The sequence below is a fragment of the Agelaius tricolor genome, unplaced genomic scaffold, assembly GCF_023055355.1.
Source record: "Agelaius tricolor isolate 1412-34295 unplaced genomic scaffold, bAgeTri1.0.p SCAF_5, whole genome shotgun sequence".
In the NCBI taxonomy this organism is placed as follows: Eukaryota; Metazoa; Chordata; class Aves; order Passeriformes; family Icteridae; genus Agelaius; species Agelaius tricolor.
In genome coordinates, this window is record NW_027269265.1 from 52313492 (window position 1) to 52340887 (window position 27396).

The 27396-nt window shown below is 39.3% G+C and overlaps 1 protein-coding gene across 6 annotated transcripts in view; it reads right to left on the reverse strand.

The window, feature by feature from the left end:
• Positions 1–27396, reverse strand: part of SBF2 (SET binding factor 2) — a 232184-nt gene that overhangs the window by 186705 nt on the left and 18083 nt on the right. For 4 of the 6 annotated variants that reach the window (XM_071427965.1, XM_071427964.1, XM_071427962.1 and 1 more), the window contains exon 2: positions 423–511. In XM_071427965.1, the coding sequence (XP_071284066.1) occupies positions 423–511 (89 nt within the window). The remainder of the gene's footprint in view (positions 1–422; positions 512–27396) is intronic. The other 2 variants (XM_071427963.1, XM_071427961.1) reach the window with 1 other exon arrangement.

Genomic DNA, 27396 nt, shown 5'->3' on the forward strand with positions numbered 1-27396 from the left:
TGATCATTTTAATAAGTCCAGTTTATTGGGATATTATATTAATTTATTTTTAAATCTACATTATGCAAATATGCATAATTTTGTAATTATTTGAACATGACAATGAGAAGTCATCTGCCATCTGAAGGCTGCTCACAAAACATAGGAGCACAAATAACCATTTATTTTAAACACAGTTTATAAATTTGCAGCAGACATTTTCTATATTTGAGGAATATTTACTTAGCTGTGCATACCAGAATAAATTATCCTCTGTTAGCCAAAATTGTTATTCTTAAACCTATAATCTATCCCCTGTGCTCACTAATTTCTACCCATGCCCTGTTGGGTTAAACAATACAGATCATTACATGAAGGCAGATTTATCTTTCAAATGCACGTGAAAGAAATTCTAAGACTTGCAAAATGTAATGCAAACTTACCAACTCTATTCCCTGTGGAAAAGGAGTGTCTTCCCAGTCCTTCTGGGGAAATCTTTGTATTATTTTCCCCAAACCTTCTGTTGGTCCTGCTGAAAGATAAAATTCAATTATTTAAAGGCAAACTAGTGGAATTGAAATCACCATACATTTGAGAATATTTTCAAAATATACCATATATTAGTAAGTTTTTCACCACAAGAGGCAGAACACACTCCTCAAATGTGTCCTGCAACTCATAATAAATACAATCTTCACATTTTCCAGCAGTAACACCAGGAATCACTACATGAAATGAAGACCCAAGTGGCATCCAGCCTCTACCTCTCGTGTTTTCAAAATGACAGGTGATTATTGATAATTCTGGTCTCTCTCTATAAACAGCAGTGAGTTTAATATAATGGATATGTGATATTTAAAAAAGAAAGCAATAGTTTCTCAAGAAGCAGTCTTCCACAAGAAGCCTATAGATTGATATAAATCTGCAGATTAGAACTCCACATGATTAATCCAGGACACACTAGCTCTTTCCAGTATTTCTCACTGATTTCCTTGGACAAGTCAGCTGTGGTTTTCCACACAGAAAGATGTGAAGTAAAGCTGGCAATTTCTGGTAACTTTTCTGATGCAACTGCCTTCTTTTTTTACATGTTCCTTTTTTTGGAAGCAACGGTGCTATAGATCAATTTTGGAAACACCACAAATACCCCACAACTGTAGCGCTGCGTCATCCTGAACGGTCCAGGAATGCATGGACAAACAGCAATTTTGTTCTTCACCTTCTGAAATCCTGCAGTAAATCCTGAAAAAACCTTTCCCTGATATCCAACCTAACCTCCCCTGACTCAGCTTGAGGCCATTGCATCAAGATCCTGCTGCTGGTCACCAGAGAGGAGATCATGAAGAAGCTGTAACTTCAATGGCCCCAGGTCCCTTTTTCCACAGGGCTCCTCTCCAGGGTGTCTCATTCTTCAGTCTGTCCATACATCAATGGCAAAGTTGAAATTTGCAACCATTTAAAACACCTTTTAATAGCTGACCTGTGCAATCTAATTGAATCATCTTTTCTGTAAAGTTGCAACACAAAATGTTGAGGTTAAGCATTAAAATTGTTAAACATTTTCTTGTTAAAGACAATCTTCTGAAAGATCTTCTCAAGGCTGTACTCTGATAGTATGAAGCAGTCCAATTGATGCATTAGTAGTAGCAGTCCATATGTGCTGCCTCCTCTGCAAACACCCAGGCAGCAGCAGTGAATACATTACTCTCCTGGCTTTACCATAAAAAACCATTTTCTGTCTGACAAAACTCAAGTCTGCTAGCATAAATCAGTGTTGCAGTGAGAAAAAATAGGCTTCCTCTAAGCTTCCTGCAAATTTACAGTTTGAGTTTGCTGCTATCTTAAAACCCACAAAACACCTTACAAGACATTTGGGCAGCACAATCTGATGGGTCAGTAGGAAGAATTTCCTCCAGTTTGTGCATATGTACACCTAACATTCTGTGACTGTCCCTTGGGAATAATCCCAGAGCAGATGTTCTTGGTACAATGGCCATACAAACTACAAGGAGTACAAGTCCCAAAGCAATCTCAGCCCCAAGGTAGCACACAGTGTAGCTGCCAAGGGCAGCCTGCTCACAGACTGCACTCACACAGGGTTAGCTGGGAGCTCTGTGCAGCAGGTCAGCAAGTCAAAGCCAAAGCAAGTGTCACATTCTAGAGGAGCTGCAGAGATGCTCAGAAGGCAGAGCCAGGATGTGCCAGAGCCTGAGGAACAAATTCAGACATGGCTCCAGCTGCAGTTTGTGTAAGGGAAAGGAGCTCCCTGTTAGACTGAACAACTGAACAGGGTCACCAGTCACTGATCACTGTTAAGTGTTCCCCTCATGTACTCTACCAAAGCATTTCCATTCCTTTATGCAGACAGGAGCAGGGACTGTGGAGTAGGTGACTGCACAAAGGGGCTGCTCCTTCATTGACTCCATGTCAGAACTCCTCCCCTTGCTGAGTTCAAGTTCACATTATCTGCTTATCCTAAGCCATATCTCTGTCAAATCTCTTCTTCCTGCAGTTGTTCTAGAGCTGGCAGGTGGCACAAGGAGACAGCAAACAAATGCACCCAAGGCAGGGGTGAGCACAAACACCCTCCAGGCAGAGCTCAGCCTGAAGAAAGGGCAGGACTGAGCAGAACAGAGGTATCCAGACTTCTGGAAAAGGAAGAATCAGAGTTACAGCAGCAAACAGTCCCTGCTATGCATTTGCTCCCAAAGTTTCTCTGTGCAAGCACAGGTGACTTGTTTAAATTCTGAATTCAGTTCACAAGAGACTGAGACCTCTGACAATACCAACTACAATTATAAATAATGACATCCAAGAAAGTAGCTCAAAATTTCTTCTACTTCATGTTCTGAAGCTATCAATCCTTCTAGTTCTCCTTTTACTTGACTGCTACAAAGACTCTCCCTACACCACAGTATAGGAAGCTCTTAATTCAGAATTGAGAGATGTAAATTTTTTAAAGTTTTTAATATTCTCTCCTTTATGTCAAAAGCTTATCAGGTTTTTTAGGTTGCTTTCCTTAGAAGGCCACTAATGCTGGCCACCAGTGTAAGAGTTTCCTGCATGTAATTCCATTTTGCTTTCAAGAAGGATTCTAAACCTCCATAGGGATTCCCTGAAGAAAATGATGTGCTGCTGAGCATTTTCTGAAAGCCACACAAACTTCTCATGCTGCCTGAACTTGCACTTCAGGTCACCTCTGGGACCAAGGAGAAACCACTCCACACCTCCCAGGGAGCAGCTCCCTCCAAGAGGTGCAGGCACCAGGTCCCTCCTTGTGTCCCCAGACCCAGCCTGTCCCCACTGGTGGCCCACTGGTGGGAAAATACCTGGAAACCAAAAATACTTTGTGTCTACCTCTAGCTCAGGCCCAACTGATTTGGTATCTGAGTTCTCAAAAAATTAAGAAAAGGATTCTGTTCTGAACAGCTCACAGAAGCCTTGCAAACACTCCAGGTGTTAAACAGTCAAACTTGAGGCCCACAGCAGTAAAGCTGAATCTTCAGAAAACCATTGACTTAAATACAGAGAAAGACTAAAATTTTTAAAAAGTTCATGGAACAGTATGTGAAGGATCTATCACAGAAATGCAACATCTTAAAGGGGAAAAAAAAGGGAAGTGAATAGTTCTGTGCTCAAGATATAAGTATTAGAAAAGTATTCACATCCATCAGATATGAGTAAAAAAAACCAAAACACCAACAGAAGGAGCACTGTTAATCCTCCAACAAAAAGGTCCTGTGATACAGATTACAAATCTACTTATAATGCATAAAATCTAAATATTTCACATGATTGCTTAAGTTGAATACAATACAGATAGGTAAGAAACACTCTTTCAATCTACTAAAATTTGGTTTGGCTTGGGGGGGATTGTTGGGTTTGCTTTTTTAAATGAATCTGCACTCCTTCAAAATTAGAGCAATTCTTCATGATCTGAGTTTTCTATGCTTGCAATCACAAGGTAGAATTCATTGTAATTTGATAAATTTGAAAAATAAATAAAATTATTCTTTTCAATTACAAAAGTTCCCAAACTGCAAGTTGCCTTCTTTGGGAAAAGTTTAGACCCAGAGCACTTGAAAGAATCTCCTGTGCAAGAGAAGATGCAGCAGCTGCACTTCCTTTAATAACAAATCCAGTCCAGTACCATATGCTCACCACATTTTCCCAATACTTCATACTGCAATTACTGCTGATTCTCTGTTGACATTTTTCAATCCAATCAGCAAAATAACAGCAGAATTACAGTAAGTCCCTAAATCCCATGGTTTGGGGTGAGGGGGTGTGGACACTAGCTGCCTTCAGCTGACTTTTATTAAATCATTCAACTTTCAGCACAGCAGTTGTGTCTGAAGATAACAGATTATTCAAGAGGTGGCTGCAACTCAACACCCAAGTGAATTTGCATTCTTGACTGCTTTAGCACAACAGGAAGAAACAAAAAAATATCAGGTCATGGGATTTCAACAACTATCATTTGTTTCAATATATGCTACTGATAACTACTGACATCTTTGCAAAAATATTGAAACCACATGAGGAAAAAAATTATAAAGGTGATTCAGATTTTTCCATTAATAACTTCACATTTTGACCACATTTCCTTCACTGTGTAGCTAGTCTTCTTTCAAGCCCCTTCTATTAATTCTTAACGCTCAAAGGACATTCCCTCAGTATTCTGGTGAAATTCCTGTTAACTAAAGCCAATTAAACAAATGTGACACCACATTAAAAACATGCACACAGTGAACATCAGTAGCAGCCTCCTCAGCTTGTGCCTGATAGTATATGCTCTACAGACCTACCAAGATTTCAGAGGTTTTAAGAACATTAGGAACAATTTCTTCATAGAAGGGGTCCTTAGACACCAGAATGGGCTGCCCAGGGAGGTGGTGTGGTCACCATCCCTGGATGTGGCACTCAGTGCCATGGTCTGCTTGGCACCGTGGCGTTGGGTCACAGCTGGACTTGATGATCTCAAAGGTTTTGTCCAACCTAAATGATTCTGTGAACTGATTAACTCATTAACACTGACACCTTGTTTCTGAACTGGAAAAATAGTTCATTGCAGTGTCAATGGCTTCAGAGAACCACAGCCACCAGCAAGAACCTCTCTATCAGCAATGAAAGAACGTTTGTCTTTTGGTGTCCTTCCAAATAACGCGCAAGCTGCCCAAAACCATGGGTGGAAAAACCATCATCACCAAAACCATCACCACCACATGGTGGAAAGCCCATGGCCAGCACAGCTCACTGAATTCAGAGCAGTCAGACAGAAGCTTCTGGAGGTTTTTGAAACCACTTCAACTCAGATGCACTCCAGACATCACTCAGCTAACAATCTACTAAATGCAGTATTTGTGTGTGTGAGCAGAGCACAACTGCACATTAACAGCATGGTCCATGTAAAACAGGAATTGCTCTCATTATTAATTATATATACAAAACATACCTGGCAGTAACAAGAGACCTATTTCCAACAAAACTATTGCCATTATTATTATTAAACACTCATATTGTTATCTTAATGGTCATTCATCACCATCATATTCTCTGGAAAAATCCCCTTGCCCAGGATTTTTCTCAGCTTCCCAGGAGAAGCCTCAGAGAAAAAGGAAAACAATATGGTCTCATTTGCTTCTCCTGTGTTGTGCTGCTTTGGAATGTGTTTGGAGATTGTTTCATTGGTTCCTGGTGTGAATGTTTTCACTGGCCAATCAGGGCCAAGCTGTGTTGGGACTCTGGAAGGAGTCCTGAGTTCTCATTAGTATCTTTTAGCCTTCTGTAAGTATCCTTCCTGTATTCTTTAGTATAGCTTTTGTATAGTATTCTTTAATATAATACAGTATCATAAAATAATAAATTAGCCTTTAAGAACATGGAGTCAGATGCATCATTCCTTCCTGCCACGGGGAACCCCACAAATACAAGAGTGATTCCTACAAAAGCAAAACTATTCTTGCATTTCAACTGAATTGCAATTCTTTCATTTTGTTGTAAAGTTTTGTTGCATAAAGTGAAGTACAAAAGTTGTAAAAACATTGCAGCCATTGTTCAAAACTGTAATTTGGCACCTACAGCAATGAATTGCGTTTTCATTTTCACTAAAGGTGCCAGGCTAAAATAATCATTATCATTCTCATCCAATAGTCATGCTGCCTTTAAGAGGGCTTAACTCCTTAATCCATTAAGAATCACAGTTGACCACAAAATAAATTAGGCTTCAAATTTTCAGCCATTACATTCTTGCCCATGTATAGTACATACACCAAGTGAATTGCCAAGACCAAACCCCAAATTTCAGCCTGTAAGAATTCTGAACAGCAGTCTATACCTTAAGCTACTAAGGGACAAGCAACTTTTCTTCCCAGCTAACTTCCTCTCATCTGCCCTCTTTCTCCTTCTCCTTTTCCCATCTTTTTCTTTAAACAGTACAAACATGCAACACATTAAAATTCTGGCATAATTTGCTGGTTCCTGAACCCTAAACTCCCTTCTTATATAAATCTTTCCCCATGAAAGGTCACATGCCATCTCTTGCTCGCCCTTGAAATTCCAGAAGCAAGCTGTTCATGTAACTTACATTCCAAATTAATGAGGACTGTGATACACTGTCTTTTCACTCACAAACCCCTGGTAAAAATGCATCATCTGAGCACCAAGTATTGTTAACATGCAAAGCTCTGAATGGAAGCACTTTGGTGATCTGTTACAAAAGGTATCATTTCCAGGCCTGAAGAAGAAAAACAGATCACAAAGAACATCAGTAGTTATGCCATGGAAAATTGCTTAAAATGACCACTGTAAATCTAGAAGTGATATAAAGAGGATGTAAAGCTAAGACATAATTTCAAGTGTTCAGAAATACAACTTTACATGTTCAGAGTTAGGAACACACTGTCAGTGTGAAAGATGCACAGGCAGGTGGCAGAGCACAGAACCTCTGAACCTTTTCAAAACAGGACCCAGTGCTAAAGACATCACAAAAATCTGCTCTGAAGTAAAATTCTTTTTATAGCAAGGTTCTTAACTTGAACCTTGCAGGAGTTTTAAACTATTCAGGATTCTTGTCACATTTAGGTGTTTTGGAAATGCTTTTCATGGGAGCACGAAGAAAACTCATGTTCCATATTGGGAACAGAAATGTACCTGAGGCCTCCCATTACTACAGAAATCTTGATGCCAGAAGACAGAAAATACTACAGAAGATATCTCCATATTAACATAGTCCCTATACAGAAGTCAGTGCTGAAACAAAAGAGAACAAGAAGCCAAAGGAGAGCTAATATTCAACACCTAGAAAGAAAAATGTTTCTTTGATAGGCCTAAAATACACAAAATTCTGAAAAAAAAAATCTGTCCAACCCCCACCAGCAGATCACAGTCCATGTGCATCTTAAAGTCTGCACATGGAAGTTCACATAAAGAGCATTTAATTCTGATTTATTCAAGAGAGTAAAGACTTTATTGCAGCCTATGGCCACTAAAGGTTAGACAAAATGCTGGCATGTTTGGGAATGAAAACAGGATTCCCACCATGACCAAGGACACTCTTTGTGCAATTGGCACAGCTCAGAGTCAGTTCACCTGAACCAGGTCAAAGAGATGCACACAACAATCCAACAATCCTGGCAATCTGAACAGCAGCCACTCTGGAGGCTGGCAGTATCATCAAGGATGCAGCAAATAATGGGATAAGGCAACCCTCGGGCTCTTTTCTTTGTAAACAGGAAAAAATTGTTGAACTTAGCAAAAAAAAAAAAAAAAAAAAAGTAGCATTTCAATCTTCCCCCAAATGTGATGGCACTGCAGTCAGGACTACCTCAAATACTTGGGATGGTCCAAAATCCTGAATGTCTTGGTATTTGATTTTTGTACTTTTGTAATTTGCAGAGCAAAAGAAAGGTATGTACAAGAAACAGGCTCAATCATTACCACCCAAATCATAGACTGGCATCTTACTTGCAAGGGTATCCTTCCCACCATTGCAACAGATATTCTTCTAGGCAGGCCAACACCTTCCTTGCTCCTGGCTACCAGAAATCACTTCTGTGCTTTGTAAATAAAGGAGGGGAAATATTCTAGCTTGTATTTTAATTAAGGTAAAGAGGGAATATGGCAAAACATGCTATATCTCATTCCACTAAATCCACTCAAGTTGGTGTTTTTTCTGAAGGGAGGTTAGCCACTGGTACTCTAAAACAGATCTTGTGGGGAAAATTCACATTTAGGGACATTTAGGGATGAACTTCATCCACTGAAGTTGTATCAGTGCCAAGTGAAATGAACACAGATAAATACATTAAAAGCAGAAGAGGAAGGAAATGGAGAAAAGGGAAGCAGAATGAGGAATGAATAGGGATGTTACAATCAGCACCACAGCTTAGAGGCCATTGAGCTGCAGCAGCAGTGTCCCCCTAATCCTCTAACCAGGGATTTGGTCAGCCAAGCCTCCCCCAGCATCCAGCCCTTCTGAAGAAACATGCCAAATGCCACAAACTCAGTGTTATCCTTGGAAAACTGTCCTGCAATGTGCTGCCTCATGCTGAAGGGCACTTCTGAGAACAAAACCTCAGTGCCCAGTGGCAATGAACTCACTGGCACTTTGCAGAGCTCTGTACAAAGCTACAACGTGACTCTGCTGCCCTTGCATCTCTCATCTCTGAGAGCCTGAGTGGGAACTTCTGCCCAGGCAGGAACTGTCCTTTGAAAAGCTTTTCTGCCCTTCCCCTGTGAAGTGCCAGCTGCTCCTGAAGAACCATTTTCATGCCATCATCCCCCACCTTTCAGCAGGATTCCAACTCCCACAGTACTTTATCTAGGTAAGTTACTGATACAATGAATGCAGCTTGGCTGGAACAGCTGCACCTCAGGACTCTTCCTTCCAGACAGAAGTTTGGGACATAACACACTCCTGGACAAACACTGTATTTTTGCTGGGTGGACAGTGCTTTTGCAAAAGCCTTTAAAAAGAAATAACAGACAAGAAAACAACAATGAATGTTAAAAAATGTTCAAGTAACTCCCTACTCAACAGTTGGCATAATAGTCAAGAAATTTGAAAAAAGCTTGGGCAGCTGGCAGGGAGAAAGTTTCCTGCTCATCAGCAACTCCCCTTCTTGTTTGCAAACAATTGACTTTTGCCAGCTTCTGCATAGGAAGAGAAGATCAGACTTCAAATAAACACTCTATGTTAAACAAACAGTCTTTTGAACACACCAAACTGAAAAAGACTTCCCAACTGTCTTGGAGAAAATACTTGTTATTTATTTTTCAAGGAAGGTATAAAAATCAGGATGCCAAAACCATACTCAGCTTTGTACCCTGAATCAATGTCTTAAATGTTAAAAAAAATTAGGCAGCTTCTCAGTTCTAACAAATTATGTTTACTTGCCCAGCTTTAAAAATAACCCTGTCCTATTTACTAAATATGATTACTCTTTTCAATAAGTTATCTTCCTTCTGCAACCATCCTTTGGAATTATTTTAACTGATATCCCAAATGAATTTAAAAAAACTCCACTTTGAAATTTCCTGAACATAACTGTAAGATTCTAATTTTACCAAAACAATTTTACATTTTCAATATTGTTATTTCAACCTTTTAATAAGCACCCATTTCAGCATACAAGAATTTGAATACATTTAAAAAAAACAGCCTGTGTAAATACTTCTTATACCTTTTTTTTACTTTTTGTATAGTTTTTTTTTTTTTTAACCAAACACAGATGGCAAGGTTAGAATCAGATTTCAGATATTTACACTCCAGAGATGTAAGTAGCTGTTACTGTAATCTGATTTTGTGGAGTATAAAGGAAAGTAATTCATACTCTAAAATTTAGCAAAGAAACAACTTCACAAAAAGGCTTTCTACATTTTCTCTTAAAGAAGTCTGTTCATGTGCTAAAACTTACTTTTCTAAATCACTTTATAGGACTATAATAGGTAAAGGAGTCTATGTATAACAGTTCTTCTGTGTCAGTATTTATTTACAGGATTCCTGAATATGAAGATTCAGGTCTAAATGCAACAATTTAAACATAAGTCTGCAATGTTTGCAATGCAACTTATGTAAAACATAAGTTTGCAATGCAATACTTTAAACATAAAGATGTTGAAACACTTGGTTTACTATTTAAGTACATTCATGTTTTATCTTCTACTAGGGTTTGGGTTTTTTTCCTATTATGTAATTTTTTTCCAAGGAGCAGAGCATACAGAGATAATCTGGGGCCATGGGGTAGGAATCCCACATTTATCATTTTACTGACTCTACACTATTTATTCAGACACACAAAATAACTTCTGGAAGTGTCTAATCACAGTTGGTGCTAGCCAGAAAAAGTCATAATTAGATCTATGTGAGGCACAATACAGATAAAAACACCAAACAAAATTCTGGCACATTCAACTGAATATGGAAATATGCTACTGTGCTCTACTAAAACGTTAATAATATGGTTTAGGGGTTTTTGGAAATCCTCCTCACTCACACTTGTGTGAACACTGATAAACAAGAGATTGCTTCTTATGACATCCTGGGGGAAAATGAGAGTGACATGACAAAGTAAAAAATGAAATGATGCTCAAAGTAATTTCATTTGAAGTGCCATCTACAGTGCCATAATAAATTATTCATTTGGAAAACCCATATATCTGATCAGGAAATTAATATGTTAATAAGCCTTTTCAGGGCCTACAGAACATAGGAAAGCTGCAGACTAAATCCTTTACAAAAAGCCTCAAGAAGCTTCCTAATACTGTGGGGTTCTATCTGCATTTTAAAAAGCACTCAATAAGAATTTAAAGTAAGGGGGGAAAGGGGAAAAAGTCAAAAACCAAAGTAATAAAAATTACCAAAAATAAATAATCAAAAACAACTGGATGAGGAGAGGAAGGAAAAGTCACACTGTGAGCACCAAGCTACTGATCCCTGAATTCCTAAAGGTCTTGATCCCTCCTCCCAGAATCTCAGTCCATGCTCTGATCAATTTTTCCTGTCCCTGCAGCACCTGCTCCACAGCAGCACCAGTGTTACTGCATTGTAGGCTTTGAATGCTGCACAGTTCTGCTGCTGGCTTCCCCATCTTCCCAAAATCCCATCAGAGCTCAGTGCTCTCAGCACCCCCTGCCCCTGAGCTCTCTGCTCCAACAGGATCTCGTCACCCTCCCCAGCTGCTTTCCTAAGGAAAGGAGGTTCGTGTAGTGCACACTGGGTCAGCCCACAGCTTCCCCCCACTCCCTTCAGCTCTCAGCCATTAACACACTCACTATAAAGCAGGAAGACAAACCATGAAATACATCACTCAGTTGCTATTCAGTTCAAGCCATCATCACACTTATTCTAAGATTAGAGCAGGGAAAAATTATATTACAGAGACAGGGCCTCGAGTTCAACAAGTTCTTCCAAAATTGATGGATATGCTAACAGAAAAAATACTGGATCTGGTCTGTCTGGGAGAGTAAATTAGGAGTAGCTGGGTATATAGGGTGGAATAAGCATACACCAAGTTTGGGGTTGGATCTTGTGTTGTAAAAGATGTGTAAACTCTTGGATAAAGACAGTTTTCTAAGGCAAACAATGAGACTTCCCCTGCAGCTCACATTTGTATCCAATGGTCTGAACAAGTGGTTGTATTTGAGGGAGAATGTAACAGAGTTCAAATTCAGGCAAAAAGCAAAGAGCTCTGAAATGAAATATCTCATAAAAATGATTGGAAAGATCATTCCAAAAGGAAAGACAAAGTCTTCATGCCAATTGTATCTCAAAATAAAAAGTAGTGGGAATGACAAGCAAATGGGTTCTCAAAAGCTACATGAAATTACACTTTCCCTGTTAACAAGCACTAAATAAGACACAAATATTTTTTGCTTGAAAAATTTCAGCAGTTTGTGTAACATCATTCAGACCCTGTCAGAAGGACTTCAAGTAAACACTCAGATTGCAAGAACAATCCTATCCCTACCACATTCCACATCTGAAAAAAGATACAATAAGCCTACCAGTGTGAACTATCACCTGAAAACTCTGCTGATGAGAAAAACTGTCACTGTACAAGACCAAATGTGCCTTCTCAAGCGTTGACTTGTTTCAAAGGCACCAGAGAGTCGGATCTATCTAATTAACAGGGAATGCAATGTTGCAAAAGAGTAAGCAAAGCACTTCCCAGAGCTGGCTGATAACTGCACTTCAACTTGGGGCTCACCAACACACAGACCCATGAGAAGTGAGCAGAGAGGACAGTTTTGAGAGACAAAAGGACGATTCTGGAAAGATTTTTTCATCCCATGAGGAAAAGCAAGCACAGCAGCAGAAGACAGCTCTAGCTATGCCAAGTTCACATATTTGCAACAGAAGATCTGGACTCTATTTTTGAAGACTAATCTTTGCTACAAAGCAGACGTCTTTCACCCTGTTTTAAACTGAACATACACAATTCCAAGCACAAACACAGACTGTTTTAAATCTAGAAAGTATCAGAAGCAAAAATTTAAGGCTCAGATTTAATATCCAGTGCTTAGGTACTCATAAGTAGGAAGGAACTATAAGATAACATCCCTCAGCTCTCATTTTCCCCAGATGAGCTTGACCTTACAAACTTTAATAGGTGGGATCCTTTTAGTTAAACTGCACCAGCACATGCACACACAGATCTAACAGTGCTTACTGAATTTGGTTTTTGTTACAGGAACAGAATCATATCAGCTTCAGGTCTGAAACATTTTACTTCTGGTAACTTTTTATATAAAGGAGCAGCATCTGCATGATCTACTACAGTTCCTACAAAACAAAGCTTTATTTCCAAATCTCACAATGACTGCCATGTTGACTGGGGTGCTTCATTAGTGTGATGTAAAATACCTACCCCACACTAACTGCAGATGCAGCCCTGAACCTCAGGGCAGAAAACTGGGTGTGATCCAGCAGTGGCCACAGCATGAGGTGTAAGAGAAAGTGTCCATGAGGCTCTTCTGTCACAGGTGACTCACACACACAGAAGCTAATAGCTCATCACTCCCACTTTTTTTTTTGGCCTGCTAAATACATCATTATCTTGGACCATCATTTTAAAGAGAAACTTTAATTTTCAAGTTATTGACTACTAATTTTTCTTCAGCCTAACAGCTGCTCTCAAATGACATTTTTCTTGTGCCAGATGTCAGAACACAAAATTAATGTTTCAACTTATAAAATACTTTCCATCATAGTATCACAACACTTCTAGCCAAAGACAAATGACCTGTCAGAACAGGGACATCCCCATTTTATACTCAGTGAAAGATTAATTACTGAACACCAAAAATGACAGCACTACAGCTACTTACATCCAACTGCAATATTTCCACTAAGGGTTTAAGTCTCCGTGTGCCCACACAGATAAACTCTTACAAAAACCATTTTTATTAATTAGTACTATACAGAAAACCATTCTTGCCATAAGCTGCTTATAATAACAGAGCTTCTTTAACATATAATTCTCTTTAGCTTTGTGGTTTTCTTATGTAGGCCCCATATAGAAGATGCAGAAGACTTCAGTGTTACAACAGGCACTACATGGTGATTCTCCAATAACACTCCTGGTTATGCAGTAGTTGTGAAGTGAACATCAGCCAGGAACACTCTTAAATGTCTCTGAATTCCTACCAGGATATAAATTAAATGACCTAATATGAATCCTAACTCATAGAAAGCCTCATAATTCAGTTACTTGACACAGAATAAGGCAAACTACTTCAGTCTTCTACACTGCACACATTACATCAGGGAACAAGAGAGATGGAATAACTCTACAGGAAGTTTACAGATCAAGAACCAGAACCTAAGCAGTGTTCATGCAGTGCTGAATACCTTGTCACCTGAGTCTGAAGAACATTCTAACATACAATAAGAAATGCATTCAACCAGTCTCAAAAAATAACACACATAAATACACATGAAAGACCACAAGGGTAAGCAAGGCCTTGAGTTTTCTCTACTCTTTCACACAAAAAAAAAATAGCAGAGGGTCTAAACATCAAACTTTTCTCACCTATATAAAAAGAAATGGATAACCAGTGCCATACACAGTCTTTCCTTGGGCTAGAAAGATTTGCAACAGTGGAACCAGAACATAAATATGGCCAGACACCCTGATGTAATTGGGAGCATATCCAAGAACATTTGGCTGGGAACTCATCAAGGAGCAGAAGAGCCTCCAGCTGCTGCAGGAAGAAAAACAGATTGATACCTCACTTTCTACATTTTAATTAGACCATTACTACTGCAAGACCATTCCTCCATGGCTGAGGAACCAGACATCTCAAATTTACATATATGAGAGTTTGAAGCTTCGCTTGGGTGCATTGCTGGCAAGCCAATTTCCAGGTACCTATCTCAAACCCCAATTTTCTTATTAAAAGAGAAATGACTGCATTATGTTACCTGTCAATCTGGTATCAGGCAGTGAGGCTGCCCACCCATTTCCAAGAGTGCACAGCCCCACAGCATTGATGCAAAATGTCCCTTCCAACCACAACCACAGACCTTGCACAACATCACTGAAAATGAGCTTCCCAACCGTCACGAAACAATCTGATGTCACTTTTTTAGAGGATTCAGGAAAGTTCAAGTGCTGAACAGTATTACTACAACAAATCTCAACAATGTTGACCCGTTCACCAAAGGAATACTTGCCAGAAAAACTCAGAACAATTCCAGATACTTCAAGTCATCTGAGGTAACATTTGGTGCAATGAGTCACGAAGGATAAATGGGTCATCTATTTTAGAAGGAGGACATTCTGATTTACCATAGTGGTTAGCTGAGTATGCAATCACACAACCAAACTTAGAGACTGCTATCAGTTTTATAGGAAATGGACCTCTCTTCACTCAGGAATCAAGAATACATCCAGTTACTCCACAACTTGCCCTGGTACAGTGTTTAAGATTTTGCACAACAGCTAACTCCACAGAGCAGCATCATCTAGGTCTCTTAACAACTCCTGAAGAAATGCCCTGGAGACAACTTGGAAGAAGTAGTAATTCTGTTTGGTTTCAGTGGGCAGGAAGTCAAAGAGGAACAGCTTGGTCACTTCAGGAAAGCAGTGTGAAATAATCTGACAGCCCAACTGCACTGAGACAAAGGAACAAATGCCTTTGCTGAAATCATCTTCGTGCTGCAATGCTTCTGAACCTGGGGGGTTTAGCTAAGAAGGATTAAAGCAAGTGCTCACTTGCTTCAAAAACAGGTATTCCCCACTTACTCTGTGAGCAGTGAAGTAACAGAATTTGGAGACTTTCAGGGACAGAATGTACAGGGTATAGTTGCAGTGAAGTGAATTCCCTTCAAAGCAGCCTGAATGGTGCTGTCTTTCAGACATGTGACTGCAGCAGTGCTGATAACAAAACTAACTCTGAGCTTCACTCAGCAGTGCCTGCACAGCATCAAGGCCTTCTTTGTTTCTCACAAAGCTTCTCCTCACTTCTGCCCTTTTGATTCTCTCTCCAGTATTGCTGTAGAGGAGTGAGCCAACACCTGGATGGGGGCTTAGCCACTGGCCAGGGTCAGCCCACCACAGAAGGTTCAGGAGGTTTGTCAGATTTCCTTTGCAGACAATGACATCCAGGCTGCAGGCAGACAACAAAACTTGATCACAAAGCATGGTTCTACTTCCACACCAAGTGGCTCTGCCTCAGTAGGATCCTCTGTTTTTTAAGCAAGTTTCATCACTGCAGTACACCTTTCCCAAGAATAAAATAATGGTTCTGACAGACACTGACCACTGGAAAGGTTCTGAGATACTAATTCCATGAAGGTGGGGAATTCTCATTGCAAAGGTAAAGATAAACCTGCTTAAAGTAAATTTTTTACTAATTTTCTTTGTGAAAGTGTATTTTACAAACATGCCCTAGCTGAATGGCTGGTCTGTACCCACAGAAAAGGAACACCAGTCTTGTGGAGGCATATCTAGAACTCACAGGGAATGAGGACAACTGCTACTGCCACAACTCTGGCTTCTTAGTTCCATGTCCCTGCCACAAGCATAGATACCCTCCAAGACATGAGAACAGAGCACTTTGAACATACATTAACTTTGTCTTTTGGATGTTACTGAATACCCCAATACTGAACAGTTGTCAAATTTATCATGTAGACAGAGAGGGACTATCCTCAAAAATGGAGTTGTTAGGATGGCAGCACCCTGGGAGCTGGCTGACAAGAACTTGCCTGCCTCTAAAGACATTGCTAAAGGCTCTGGCTTTAGGCAATGTCAACTTGACACATCCATAGGCCCTTCAATGCCCTTTCAAGGAGAAAATCTTCCAAGGTAAAGATCTTACCCACTTTTGTTTTGATGAAAGATGAATGGTGGAGTACCTTGACATTCCCATCTCTGTGGAAATAGGGATACAACACATGTGGAGTACAAGATGGAGTCAGTTCTCAAGTCGCAAAAGAAGAATTTGGGAAGCCAGAACATCTTGGAAAAAGAACAAATATGGAACAATTTTCTGCCACTCTGAAAAGAAAACAACTCACAGCTATGGAATACTCCATCTCCCCAAGGAAGAGCATGCCAGATGCATTCCAGCTAACGTGTCCATGTGTTTTCTCATTCTCCACACACGGAGCACCAATGTTCCGTCTCCAGAGCCTGCACAGGGAAAACATTGCCCTGTCTCAAGTCTGCAAGTGTCAGTGGCATGCTCAAATTCATGTGAGCCACATTCAGATACAGAACTACAAATTCTGTGGAACTTAAAATGAAAAATGTATTATTAAAAAAATGTATTATTATTGAAAGTCTGAGGAAGCCCTCCTTCTACACTAACTCTATAAAAAACTTGATCAAGTCTGCCCAAAAGGATTTTTACCCCTCTGGAAGAAAGGACAAAGAGTTACAACCAGGGACAACTGTTCTTGTACTGGTGTTCTCTGTTACCTTTTGTTCTTATTTTTGAACCCTACAAGAATTTCAATACTGAAACAGAACCAGATGTATCAGAGCAAGTCCTTTCCTTCTGGCACACTCCAGCAGTATCTGCTTTACATGACTAAACATGACTAAAGTTTAAATATTTAATTTGGGAGAGCTGCCTATCTATCAGTGACAAGCCACAGCCACTAGAGAGAACGCTTTAAAAAAAATTTTAAAAAAAAGAAAACTGAGGGGAAAAAAAAGCTAGTCTAGGAAAGAAACCAAAGCCAAGACTCCACTCTTATGTCCCTAAATAAAAATTGCAACTGTTTCAAGGGAAAAACACTGGACAGGAGTTCAACTGTGGAAAAACTTATCATAAAACTCTTCCAGAAACAGGAATCACCTTTATATAAAGAGCATTGACTTAGGCTACAATCATCTTAAACTCTAAGCTGTTAATCCAAACACACTGAAAAAAAAAAACCACAAAAGTGCTATAAATGATTAATGACTAGGAAAAGCGAGGATTGCTTCACTTTTGTATCTAACCCATATGCACATATTGCAAAATGGTGAAGAGCTGTGGCACACCAGATTTGTTACTATTAAAATTATGCTATCTACAAACAAAAAAAAAAAAAAAAAAAAAAAAGAAAAAAAATAGCATTCATGTCTGCAGACAAACTACCATATCCAATCCCACTACTGACTGTGGCTCTAGCACACCTTCTGGCTCATCTTTAGGCTATTCACGAGTGTCTACATGTACAAGTCAACAATAATTGCAATTAACTGGATTCACCACATACAACAACCATAACACTCCATAGAAATGTTAAATCATTACCCAGAACCACATACATTTGAGGGCATTCAACTGCTTTTATTCAGAGTTCTATCACTAAACTGAAACTCCACTAGAAATCCTCAATCAGAAGTTGCTCTTCTGTTTTTACAAGGCTAAAATCAAACTCAGCAAACTAGTATGGCATTGTTTCACAGATTCCTGCTCTAGAAGGTTATCACTGAAGACCTCCAGGGGCTACAGGCACCACTGGTTTTAATATGCAACCTGTGCTATTGTCCAGCCCTGCCATCACATGCAAAAGGATATTCAAGTGCAAAAGCCCTACAAACTTTGAAGTCCTGTGGGATTTGCACATGTAGTACAGTCTGAGCATCAGGTTGGCAAATTATTTCCAACTGCTCTAAAATGAATCCTTCCAGATCAACACAACTATAAAGAGGCAAGAATTCCTGTGCATGCTGCAAGTGCCACATTGAACTGTTCCAAGGTATCCTTCCTCACACATTATAACCTGAATTCAGTGGGGATTTTTTCAGTTTCAGGGTCATCCTAAACCTACCAAACACTGTCACAGAATCACAGGATGGGGAACAGCTGATCACCTGGTCCAACCTCCCTGCTTGAGCAGGGGAATCCCAGAGCACATGGCGCAGGATTGAGTCCAGACAGTTCTGGAAGGTCTCCAGTGAGGGAAACTCCAAAACCTCTTTGGGCAATCTGTCCCAGTGCTCGTCCAATCCACAGTGAAGTTCTTGCTCATGTTCACATGGAACTTCCTGTGCAGCAGTTTCTGCCCTTGCCTCTGGTCCCATTGCCCAGAAGCACGGAGCAGAGCCTGGTCCATGCTCTGGCCCTCCCTGCAGGCACTGACAGACATTGATGGGTGCCCTCTCAGTCTCTCTCCTCCAGGCTGAACAGGCCCAGCCGCCCCAACCTTTCCCCACTGCAGAGATGCTCCAGCCCCTTAATAAGCTCTGTCACCCTTCCCTTTTCCTGCTCAGGGAGCTCTGTGCCTCTTGTCCTGAGGAGCCCAGAACTGGGCACAGCACACCGAGCAACAGGCACAGCCAAACTGCTCAGCAAAGCACCTTGAGTTAAACATGACTTTGCCCAGCTTTACTTTTAAAACATTGAAACTCTTTTCTTCTAGAATGAGTTTTGACCCAAATTAGACTCAGAAAATTAGTGTCAATCAGCATGCACTGGACACCCAGCTAATGACTCAGCCTCTACTGCAGAATGTACAGATTTCCCAAATCCTTTGGAAAGTCCTCATCGCCTGTGGCACAGAGGAAAACAAACTTGTCTGGCTGTGAGAAGAACATGATCCTGTGATCTCAGGCAAGCACCTGCCAACAGCCACTGATAACATCATAAATGCACCTCCAATGTTCCCCAGAGGAGAGATAACAACTTACAAGGTATTTTTATTTTCAGGATTGTCAGACCAATTTCCACATAGGACACATGCCTTCTGAATTAGCACAGTGTGAGGCAGCCTCTCGTACCAGAACTTGAAAGCCAAAAGTATGCTGGAAAAATAAAACATTTTGTAATCTAGCTGGCTAGGATAAATGCATAAAAAGGACCAAACAGATACTCACCATCTCAGATTCAGATACTCAGAAAGGTTTCACTACACAGATTCCAGTAATACCCTCACATAAGGAGACTTCTATACCAGCAATTTACACCAGTTAAACTTTATTTATCAAACTGGCAGCCCATCCTTTTTGAAGTAAACACTACTTCCACCACAGAGCTCTGCACTTTAAGTGCTCTTTGTCCTGTGCAATGTCATCCAAGTCCCAGTTGTTTTCAGTCCATATATTATTATATACAATGCTCAGTTAAATGAGTTTTCAAGCACTCTCTCCAAACTGCGTTTCTATGTTATCCAAAACAGGAGCCCTTAAAATGCTGTCAAACCATTTAATGGCATACATACAAAATCCCACATGGCTCTTATTCCACTACACTTGTAATCCCTTCCTTAGTGCTCCCACCAACTATCCCCAGAGAAATTAATTCCTAGACAGGAATTACCAGCATATCTTATATACTTTTAGATAGAATGATCATTTTCAAACCTTTCAATAAATAAATTTTTATTCCCTTATTAGTGCATACCCAGCTATGCAAACATTTTATGAAATGACAGATTATGGCTTTTTTTAAAAGAAAGTAAAGTGTTAATCTAGCCTGCATCTGGTCAAACATTGCCTAGCTCACCCAAATTACAAACTTATATACTCGATATGTTTTTCTCCTGTACCACTAATATATTAAAGGTGGTTTTTTACTACCTGTGACCCATGGGTACAAAAAAATACATTACAAGTGCCTGAACATGCAAGATTAGTCTACTTGAAGTGTCAGAAACTACATCACCATGACAACTACCCTGAGAATTTCACATGGATTTTATTCACCTCCATGACAATTTCAGTAATGTGTTTGGGGACTTTCTCCCCAGCCCATAATTAACACTGAGGAGGAGACTGGGTAACCTTTATTAAGTTATAAATATTTCTGTTTCATAGCAGATCATCAGGGTGCATGGAACTCTCTACCCTATCAGTTTCCAGAGCTGAAAGCCCATTTTGTCCTGGCTCCACCCTGAGAGCCACTGCCTGTTCCAAGCACACAAGCCAGAAAGCACAGCAGGAGAGGGCAGCAGAGGCTGCTGCTGTGCTCAGTCTCAAACCTCACACCTGCTAAGAAACAGCTCCACATCTCCAGGGCTGCATCCTCTACATCCTGACAAGTGCATGGAGAAACAAAAGGGAGCCTATGAACATGGGGAAAAGGTACACAGCCTGATTGCACATTGTTTAGCTCACAGGTTTTCAGGGCAAATAACTCCTATTCAGACACAAACTCAAATATTGCCACACAGTAAATCAAAACTGAATGCCTATCAATATAATACACATACACTTGGGTTTTTGTTCACCCATAAATTCTATATTGTTTTGAATCTTTTCTTTATTTTGACTTTTAAAGCTTTTCCTCTTGGAAAGAAAAAAAGCCACCAAACAACCACACAAAATCTAGAACAAACTCAACCAAATACCAAACCAAATAAAGATTGTGCAGTTCTTCTTAATGTGTCCTTAGCACTAAATCCCCATTACTCCACCAAGAACATCCCCCAGCCAACTACCCAGGGCATTATGAACCATACAAAATGAAGCAGGACAAATGAGGAACTCAACACATTATTAACTTCCAGGTCACCCCCCCATCACTACTCCCCTTAGCCAATTTTCTTCATTCAATAATCAAGTGCATTCAGAAACAGCCAGAGATGCTGAACTGACTGGACAGATATATTTTGGGGGTTTCCTGACTGGCCAAACATGTTCAGAATGTTATTTCTCACAGATGTGATGTGCTGTTAATGCCACCCAAGACATTGTTTAACAGGGACACCACTGCACGTCTGAAGAACAGAATAAAACTCCTGAAGATAACACAGAATTTACTGAAAGTCAAAACACATCTGTAACTCAAATCTGACACACATGAAAACTGATTTATGATATAAAAAACCCCAAAAAGGCAGTATTAGAAAATACCCTGAATAATAATTGAACTTGAATAATACACTTGGACAAACTACACTGGAGTGTAGACTGCTTCCAGGCACTAGCACCTCATATTTTCTTTAATGTGACTCAGAAAATAATATCTACATTCTTGGTTAATTTCATGTGGTAAAATTGTGTATTTTATAAATTTCTGAACATCCACTCAGGTAATTTCAGTCTAATCATTCCTACCTCTAACCTGACTTGTAAGAAATACTGTTAGCAAATGACGCATTTTATAGCCAAGAGAGATTCTTATCTACAGAAACGATGAGCTGGAAAATTATCACATAAAAGCAATAGAAAAGAAAAAGAAACTGCTATCAAAGGCAGTAAGTTTGAATTTCAGCTGTCCTTTCCGAGAATGAGATAAAAATGAGGCAGGGTGGGGGGAAAGGAGCAGCAGGGAAAAACACGATCAGGAAGTCAATGAGCAGAAATGAAATACGTGCTGCAGCATTTGTGATGCAAATTTGATAATACACTCCTCAATAAGCTTCATTCAAACCTGCTTTGTGATTCATTTTCAAACAAATAATTCTAGTGATTCATTAATGAAAGAATGAATGACCTAATGCTGCTTTGAAGTAGACAATGCACACTCTAGAGGAAGGTTGCCATAGGTTTAAAAGTAAACATTACCTTAAGAAATGAAACTTTCCATTTCTTTTCAGTTCACAAAAAAAGAGATGGACTTAACTCCTAAAACTTTTAAGCTTTGACTTTTTTTTTTGTTTTAATTCTCACCTATCCCATACTACTCTTTGTTTTAGAGATGATGCAATTACTCATTAGCTTAAATACAGTACTTTTTTTAGCAACTTCATAGATTCTGATGGACTACCTCAAGGATTTCTCTACTGGCTCAATTCCAATTTGCACAGTAACTGCAACAGATTCGACTTCAGCAGCCCTTCTGGAGTTCTTCTGCATGAGTAAAAGCATCAGAATACTTTACATCACACAGCATTTCACAAAAGCAAGAAAACAAACCATAAAAGCTGGGTTATTACATAAAAATGCTATACATTTAAACCAATGCATACCAACACAGAGTTTTATTGTTTTCAGTAACAGTATGAAAAAACTTCAAACCTAAGTCAGGTCTGAAGATAAAAACACAGAAATATCTGTAAATATCTCCATACATACCAACAAGTTTCATGATTAAAGCTTAGGCATTTGACCTAGACATTTTAAGAAGAATACCCTGGGGCTATTTATCCTATTTGGCTTGAATTGTTATAATGTTTTATTTCTGGCTGAACGGTAGATGTTTTCTTTCCCTTAGTAGCAATAACTTCCAATCATTTAATTACATTCTGGAGAACAGCTAATGCTGTAGCTGAGCATGCCAAAGACAGGACACACTTAAAAACTGGCTTCAAAGGACACAAATTAATATAGTGAATAAAGGCAAAATTAGGTCTTGATACACTGAAAATAATACTCCACTCAGTCTTGCACATCAGATGCTACAGAACCACCAAAATGATACAACCCAAGTTAACTAGAAATCATCCTAAAATATTATTTTGTTCCTCAGTCAAACTTAAACATTTCAGCAGAGGAGGTAAACACTTTCTCTGAGCACAAAAGAATTTACTTTGAGAAATACCTTTCACATTCTTTAGAAAGCACAATGCCTTTGGGATTGTACAAGGGAGCTACTACTTTCTAGTAAGGGGGAAAGACAGGCAAGACTTCAGCTCCTGATGAATGAAGAGTCTGTCACATGAGACTAACGTGTCTGGAAGTACTTGGACTATTTTTTTTAAAGGCTACTGAGCTGCAAAGTACCCATTATTACAAAATAGTGACACAGTTAAACAAGTCTGTAACATAACTTTGTTTCTAAGCTACATATTAAATGCAACCTCCTCCACAACCTGTACAAATTGTTGCAAATTGCAGATTGCATATATCCTCTATCTTCAAATGATGTGGTTTACTAGCACGTCTTCCACATTATGTATGCTTGGCCCAGAGCCCCAGAGCAGCAGCACAGGACCAGAGGGCAAGTGGAAGTTGGTTATGAGCCACCTTCCCACTTCCTTTACCCTTTGCCTGGTAGGAATAAGACCAATCCTCAGCGTTGTGCTCAGAGAGCCCAAGGGCAGTTCCTAGACTTTTCCTAGGCTTGCCCTTCAAAAGGCTCTCACAGCGCTGAGAACTGCCAGGACAGCACTGCAGCACAAGAGCTTCTTTCAGCAGTGATCCATCAGCTATAAAATTACCATGCATCAATTCCAGCCCTCTGCCTTCCTTAACCTGACAAATTAAATACAAAATTCTTCTACCACTGAACTACAACCAAACACATCAGCAGGAGCAGCCAGTGTAAAATCTCTCCTTTTTAAGTTCATGAATCCACTGACAACCAGGGTATTCATGTCACATTTATTTCTGATGTAATGTGAAAGCTTCCCGCTTTATAATTCCATAGTAATACTGTCAGCATCATCAACCCTGAATTTCTCTTCACTGGACCTGCAAGATCTTGTTTAACTGCTTTATTCATTAAGGAAATTCTTTTTACAATGTAAGGAAAATGCCTTACATTTTCAGGTTGATCCTTTCCTTCTCTACATAACCAGTGGCTACTGGGAGGATTGGGGGAGGAGAAAAAAAATCCCTTCACAACACAGATAAATTTTTCAAACTACATCTCTTTTACTGTAATACCTGATACAGGCACCATGAAAGGAAAAAAAAAAACTTACTACAGTCTATTAGTTTGTTCAGGATGACAGTGTCTTCAGGTGTTACCCAAAAATACATCCATACACAGCATATAGAAATATAGACTACATATAGAAATATGTATTTTAGTATCTTATTTTTGAAATAAGGAATGACTGTAAACTTACCACTCAGAATTCAGGAAATACAACATATAATACACTGAAAATTGTTTCTGCTGGCCTTTGTATAAAAGACATTTCAGCATGTAAGCCTGGCCACAAGAACAAAGAATTAACAGGTCATGTATGTGATCAATATCGTCAGCAAAACCAAAAACTCCATCTCGCAAACAATCTGTTTGCCCAAGTAAAAAGTTTTATCACTCTGTTACTAGCCAAAGTACCAGCACTTGGAAATTTCCTTATCTGATTTTCTGGTTTAGAATGCCAAATAATTGAGATATGTACGAGAGCTGCCCTCTGAATTTATAAACTGCAAGCTTTTACTGATCCAGCTGGCATTTGGCATCAGTCAGAAGGCTGACACAAAAAAAGAGCATGGCAGGAAAGCAGTGTCCAAGACAAACAGCCTTCTCCTCCCTAGCATGTCTTGTCTTACGTACAGGGCTGCAGTGGAGCCATCACACACTTCAATGCCTGGGATTAGTTTAGAGAACTGAGAAGTTATGGATGACAAGACAACGCTCTGTGTACATAACCTCTCCTAACTTCAACTCCAAAAGTCTCCATGGAGACTTGAGGGGAAAACAGAACCTCTCTGTCAGAGTGAAAGAAGAGTCTGAAGAGCATCATTACTAACAAAACAGAAGGAGCTACCTGAAAGCACAAAATCAACTTAATTTCAGTTGTTATTAAGGTAACAGCACAGCTCCTACCCACCCAGCTCCCCCAGGCACACACTACCTGCACATCTCTATTTTCCACTTCTCTTGGCTTCCCACTTAACCCCAGTGTCAACTTTACCCAAGGAAATCTTCCCCAACCCATCTCATTACTCATCCTCTTACCTTTGTGCAGTCCCCATGACAGAGTAACTATTATTGCCCTGCCACAGCAAAGTCTGAGTTGCCATTTCAAACCTGGTTTTCAGTTCTGAATCTCTAACTGGTATGGCACTGAATAAAATTAATTAGTTTTATTAACTCCCAATTAATAAATTAATCAGGAAAAAAAAACTTGCTAGATTAGTTTCATCATTTGTTACTTTCTCATACACTGTGAAAGAATGTAAAAGAGGAAAAAAACTCCACCAATGACTTAGAATTTTTTCTTTAAATCCTAAAAGTGCTGTGGATAGCAGGTAAGGTGGCCCTTGACAGACTTACTGGGCCACACCAAGTCTATTACTATGACAAAACCACAATTAATATGGCAGCACAAATATTCAAAGGTGCAACTTACAAAGCAATCATTTGTCTTTAAACTGAAGTAAATTTCCATGTACTCCAGCCAGGTTTTGGGCTGTGCCTTACTTACGCACAATACAATCAGAAAACACATTAACTTGAAATTAACACAAGTGAGAAAGATTTCAATTCAGAGGTACAATGAAATAAAACAGGAAAATATCCAAAACACTCCCTAAAAGGCAGCTCATATGCACACACACAAAAAATAATTTTTACTATATTTAGCGTATATATAAATATATATTTATATATTTGTATATAAATATATATATATAAATTTCAATTGAACTATTGAATGAACTTATTTCATAAACTATTTCAATTTACATGCAGAGTACAGATCACCAAGTGAGGCACAAACTTTTCTTATGCAGCTTGCAGAAGGGAAGTTCAACATGAGACAATGCATGTCACTGCCCAAACACTGAACAATATTTAACAAAAAAATCCTTCCTGGCACAGAGGTAAAAACCCTCTTGTGTGGCAGCAGCAGGTGATAGCTTTTCATCCTTGTGCTTTCCACGCATTACCCCCTCCCATGGCTGAACACAAACACTATCAAACCGATTGCTACCCATTACTTCAGCAATGAAATGACAGAACCCACTTGTGGGTCTGACAGCCCCAAACTCCTATAGAAAACATGCAGGAAATGAAAGAACTTATTTTCTGGGGGTTTGGGGGTTTTGGTTTAGGGAGTTTTCTTGGTTTGTTTTGAGCAGTTTTTTCGTGGTGGTGGTGGTTTGTGGGTTGCAGTTTGATAGATTTTCTCAGGTGGTATTTGCGTGCTTGTTTGCCTTCAAGGTCTCTCTTGGTTTCATGCAGCTCAGCAGGGCTGGCTTTGGGGGTTGACTTTCATTCAACTGGCAGTATGGGAAAGTTACTTAAAGCTTTCTAAAGAATAAAAGTATTTTGACAATTATTGAGAACACCTGAAGATAGAGAAGATACAGACCTACTACTGAACATTCATAATTTGTTGCCATTTTCTTGTTTTAGCAACACAGTCATACAGAAATAATTTATTAGCAGCTGGTAAAAAGCTGCTTTTCAGAAATCACAAATGATAATACATTGAAAACTCAGCAATCATGAAACTGTATCCCTGGCTTTACAGTACATTTTGTGCCCTATTATACAGTAAAGTGTGTTAATTTTTAATAGAACTTCCTATATTCTTTGGCATCACCATGACTTTCAAGTGCTAAATACACATTTCACACAGAGGAGGCCTCTGAGGACTTGTATTACTTAATAACTTATTTTAACAGAAATGTGCAAAAAGGAGCTACAAGGTTTGCACATTTCATCCTGTTACCCTTATCCTGGACTTGTACCTGTGGTTATTTATTTAGCCTCAGTCTCATGGACTTTCTTGTTCAGTTGATTGTCAATGGAAAAGCAGAGGAGAAAAGAACTTGCTGGAGACTGAGTACTCAAATTTCAGTACTTTCAAAGTTTAAAGCTGACTTTCAAAACCTGAAAAAAAAAAATCCATAATGTTTGCACTAAGAGAAACTTTAGACTGCTTAGCCATTGCTTTGGAACTAAAATGGCAAAATCCCAATTTTTCTGATGCAGGTACATGAAGTAAGAAAAGTACCCTCAATTTAAAAGAAGAAAAAATAAAACTTGTGCTAAATGTCTGGATCCTGATTTATTTTTAAGAGCATCTTGCACCTCCAGGGGAAAAAAAAGAAACATTTCCCCATTTCTGGATATATCTCCAACAAGAATTTTTCTTGTCTTACTAATCCTACCAGACCCCAACTCTATTGTGTCCATCAGAATAAATAAAAAAAGGCAACTCAGCAACTCCTTCATGACTCAAACCAGAACATAACCAAACAGAACAACTATTGAAAAAGTTTAATTATGACCTTCAGTTTAAACTGAAGGGGCCAAAGCCACTCCTCTAATGTTCCCCACTAAGGACAAAACATCAGTTCAGTGCTTCAAGACTACAAGACCTAACAAGGCAGCCCTACAGCAATA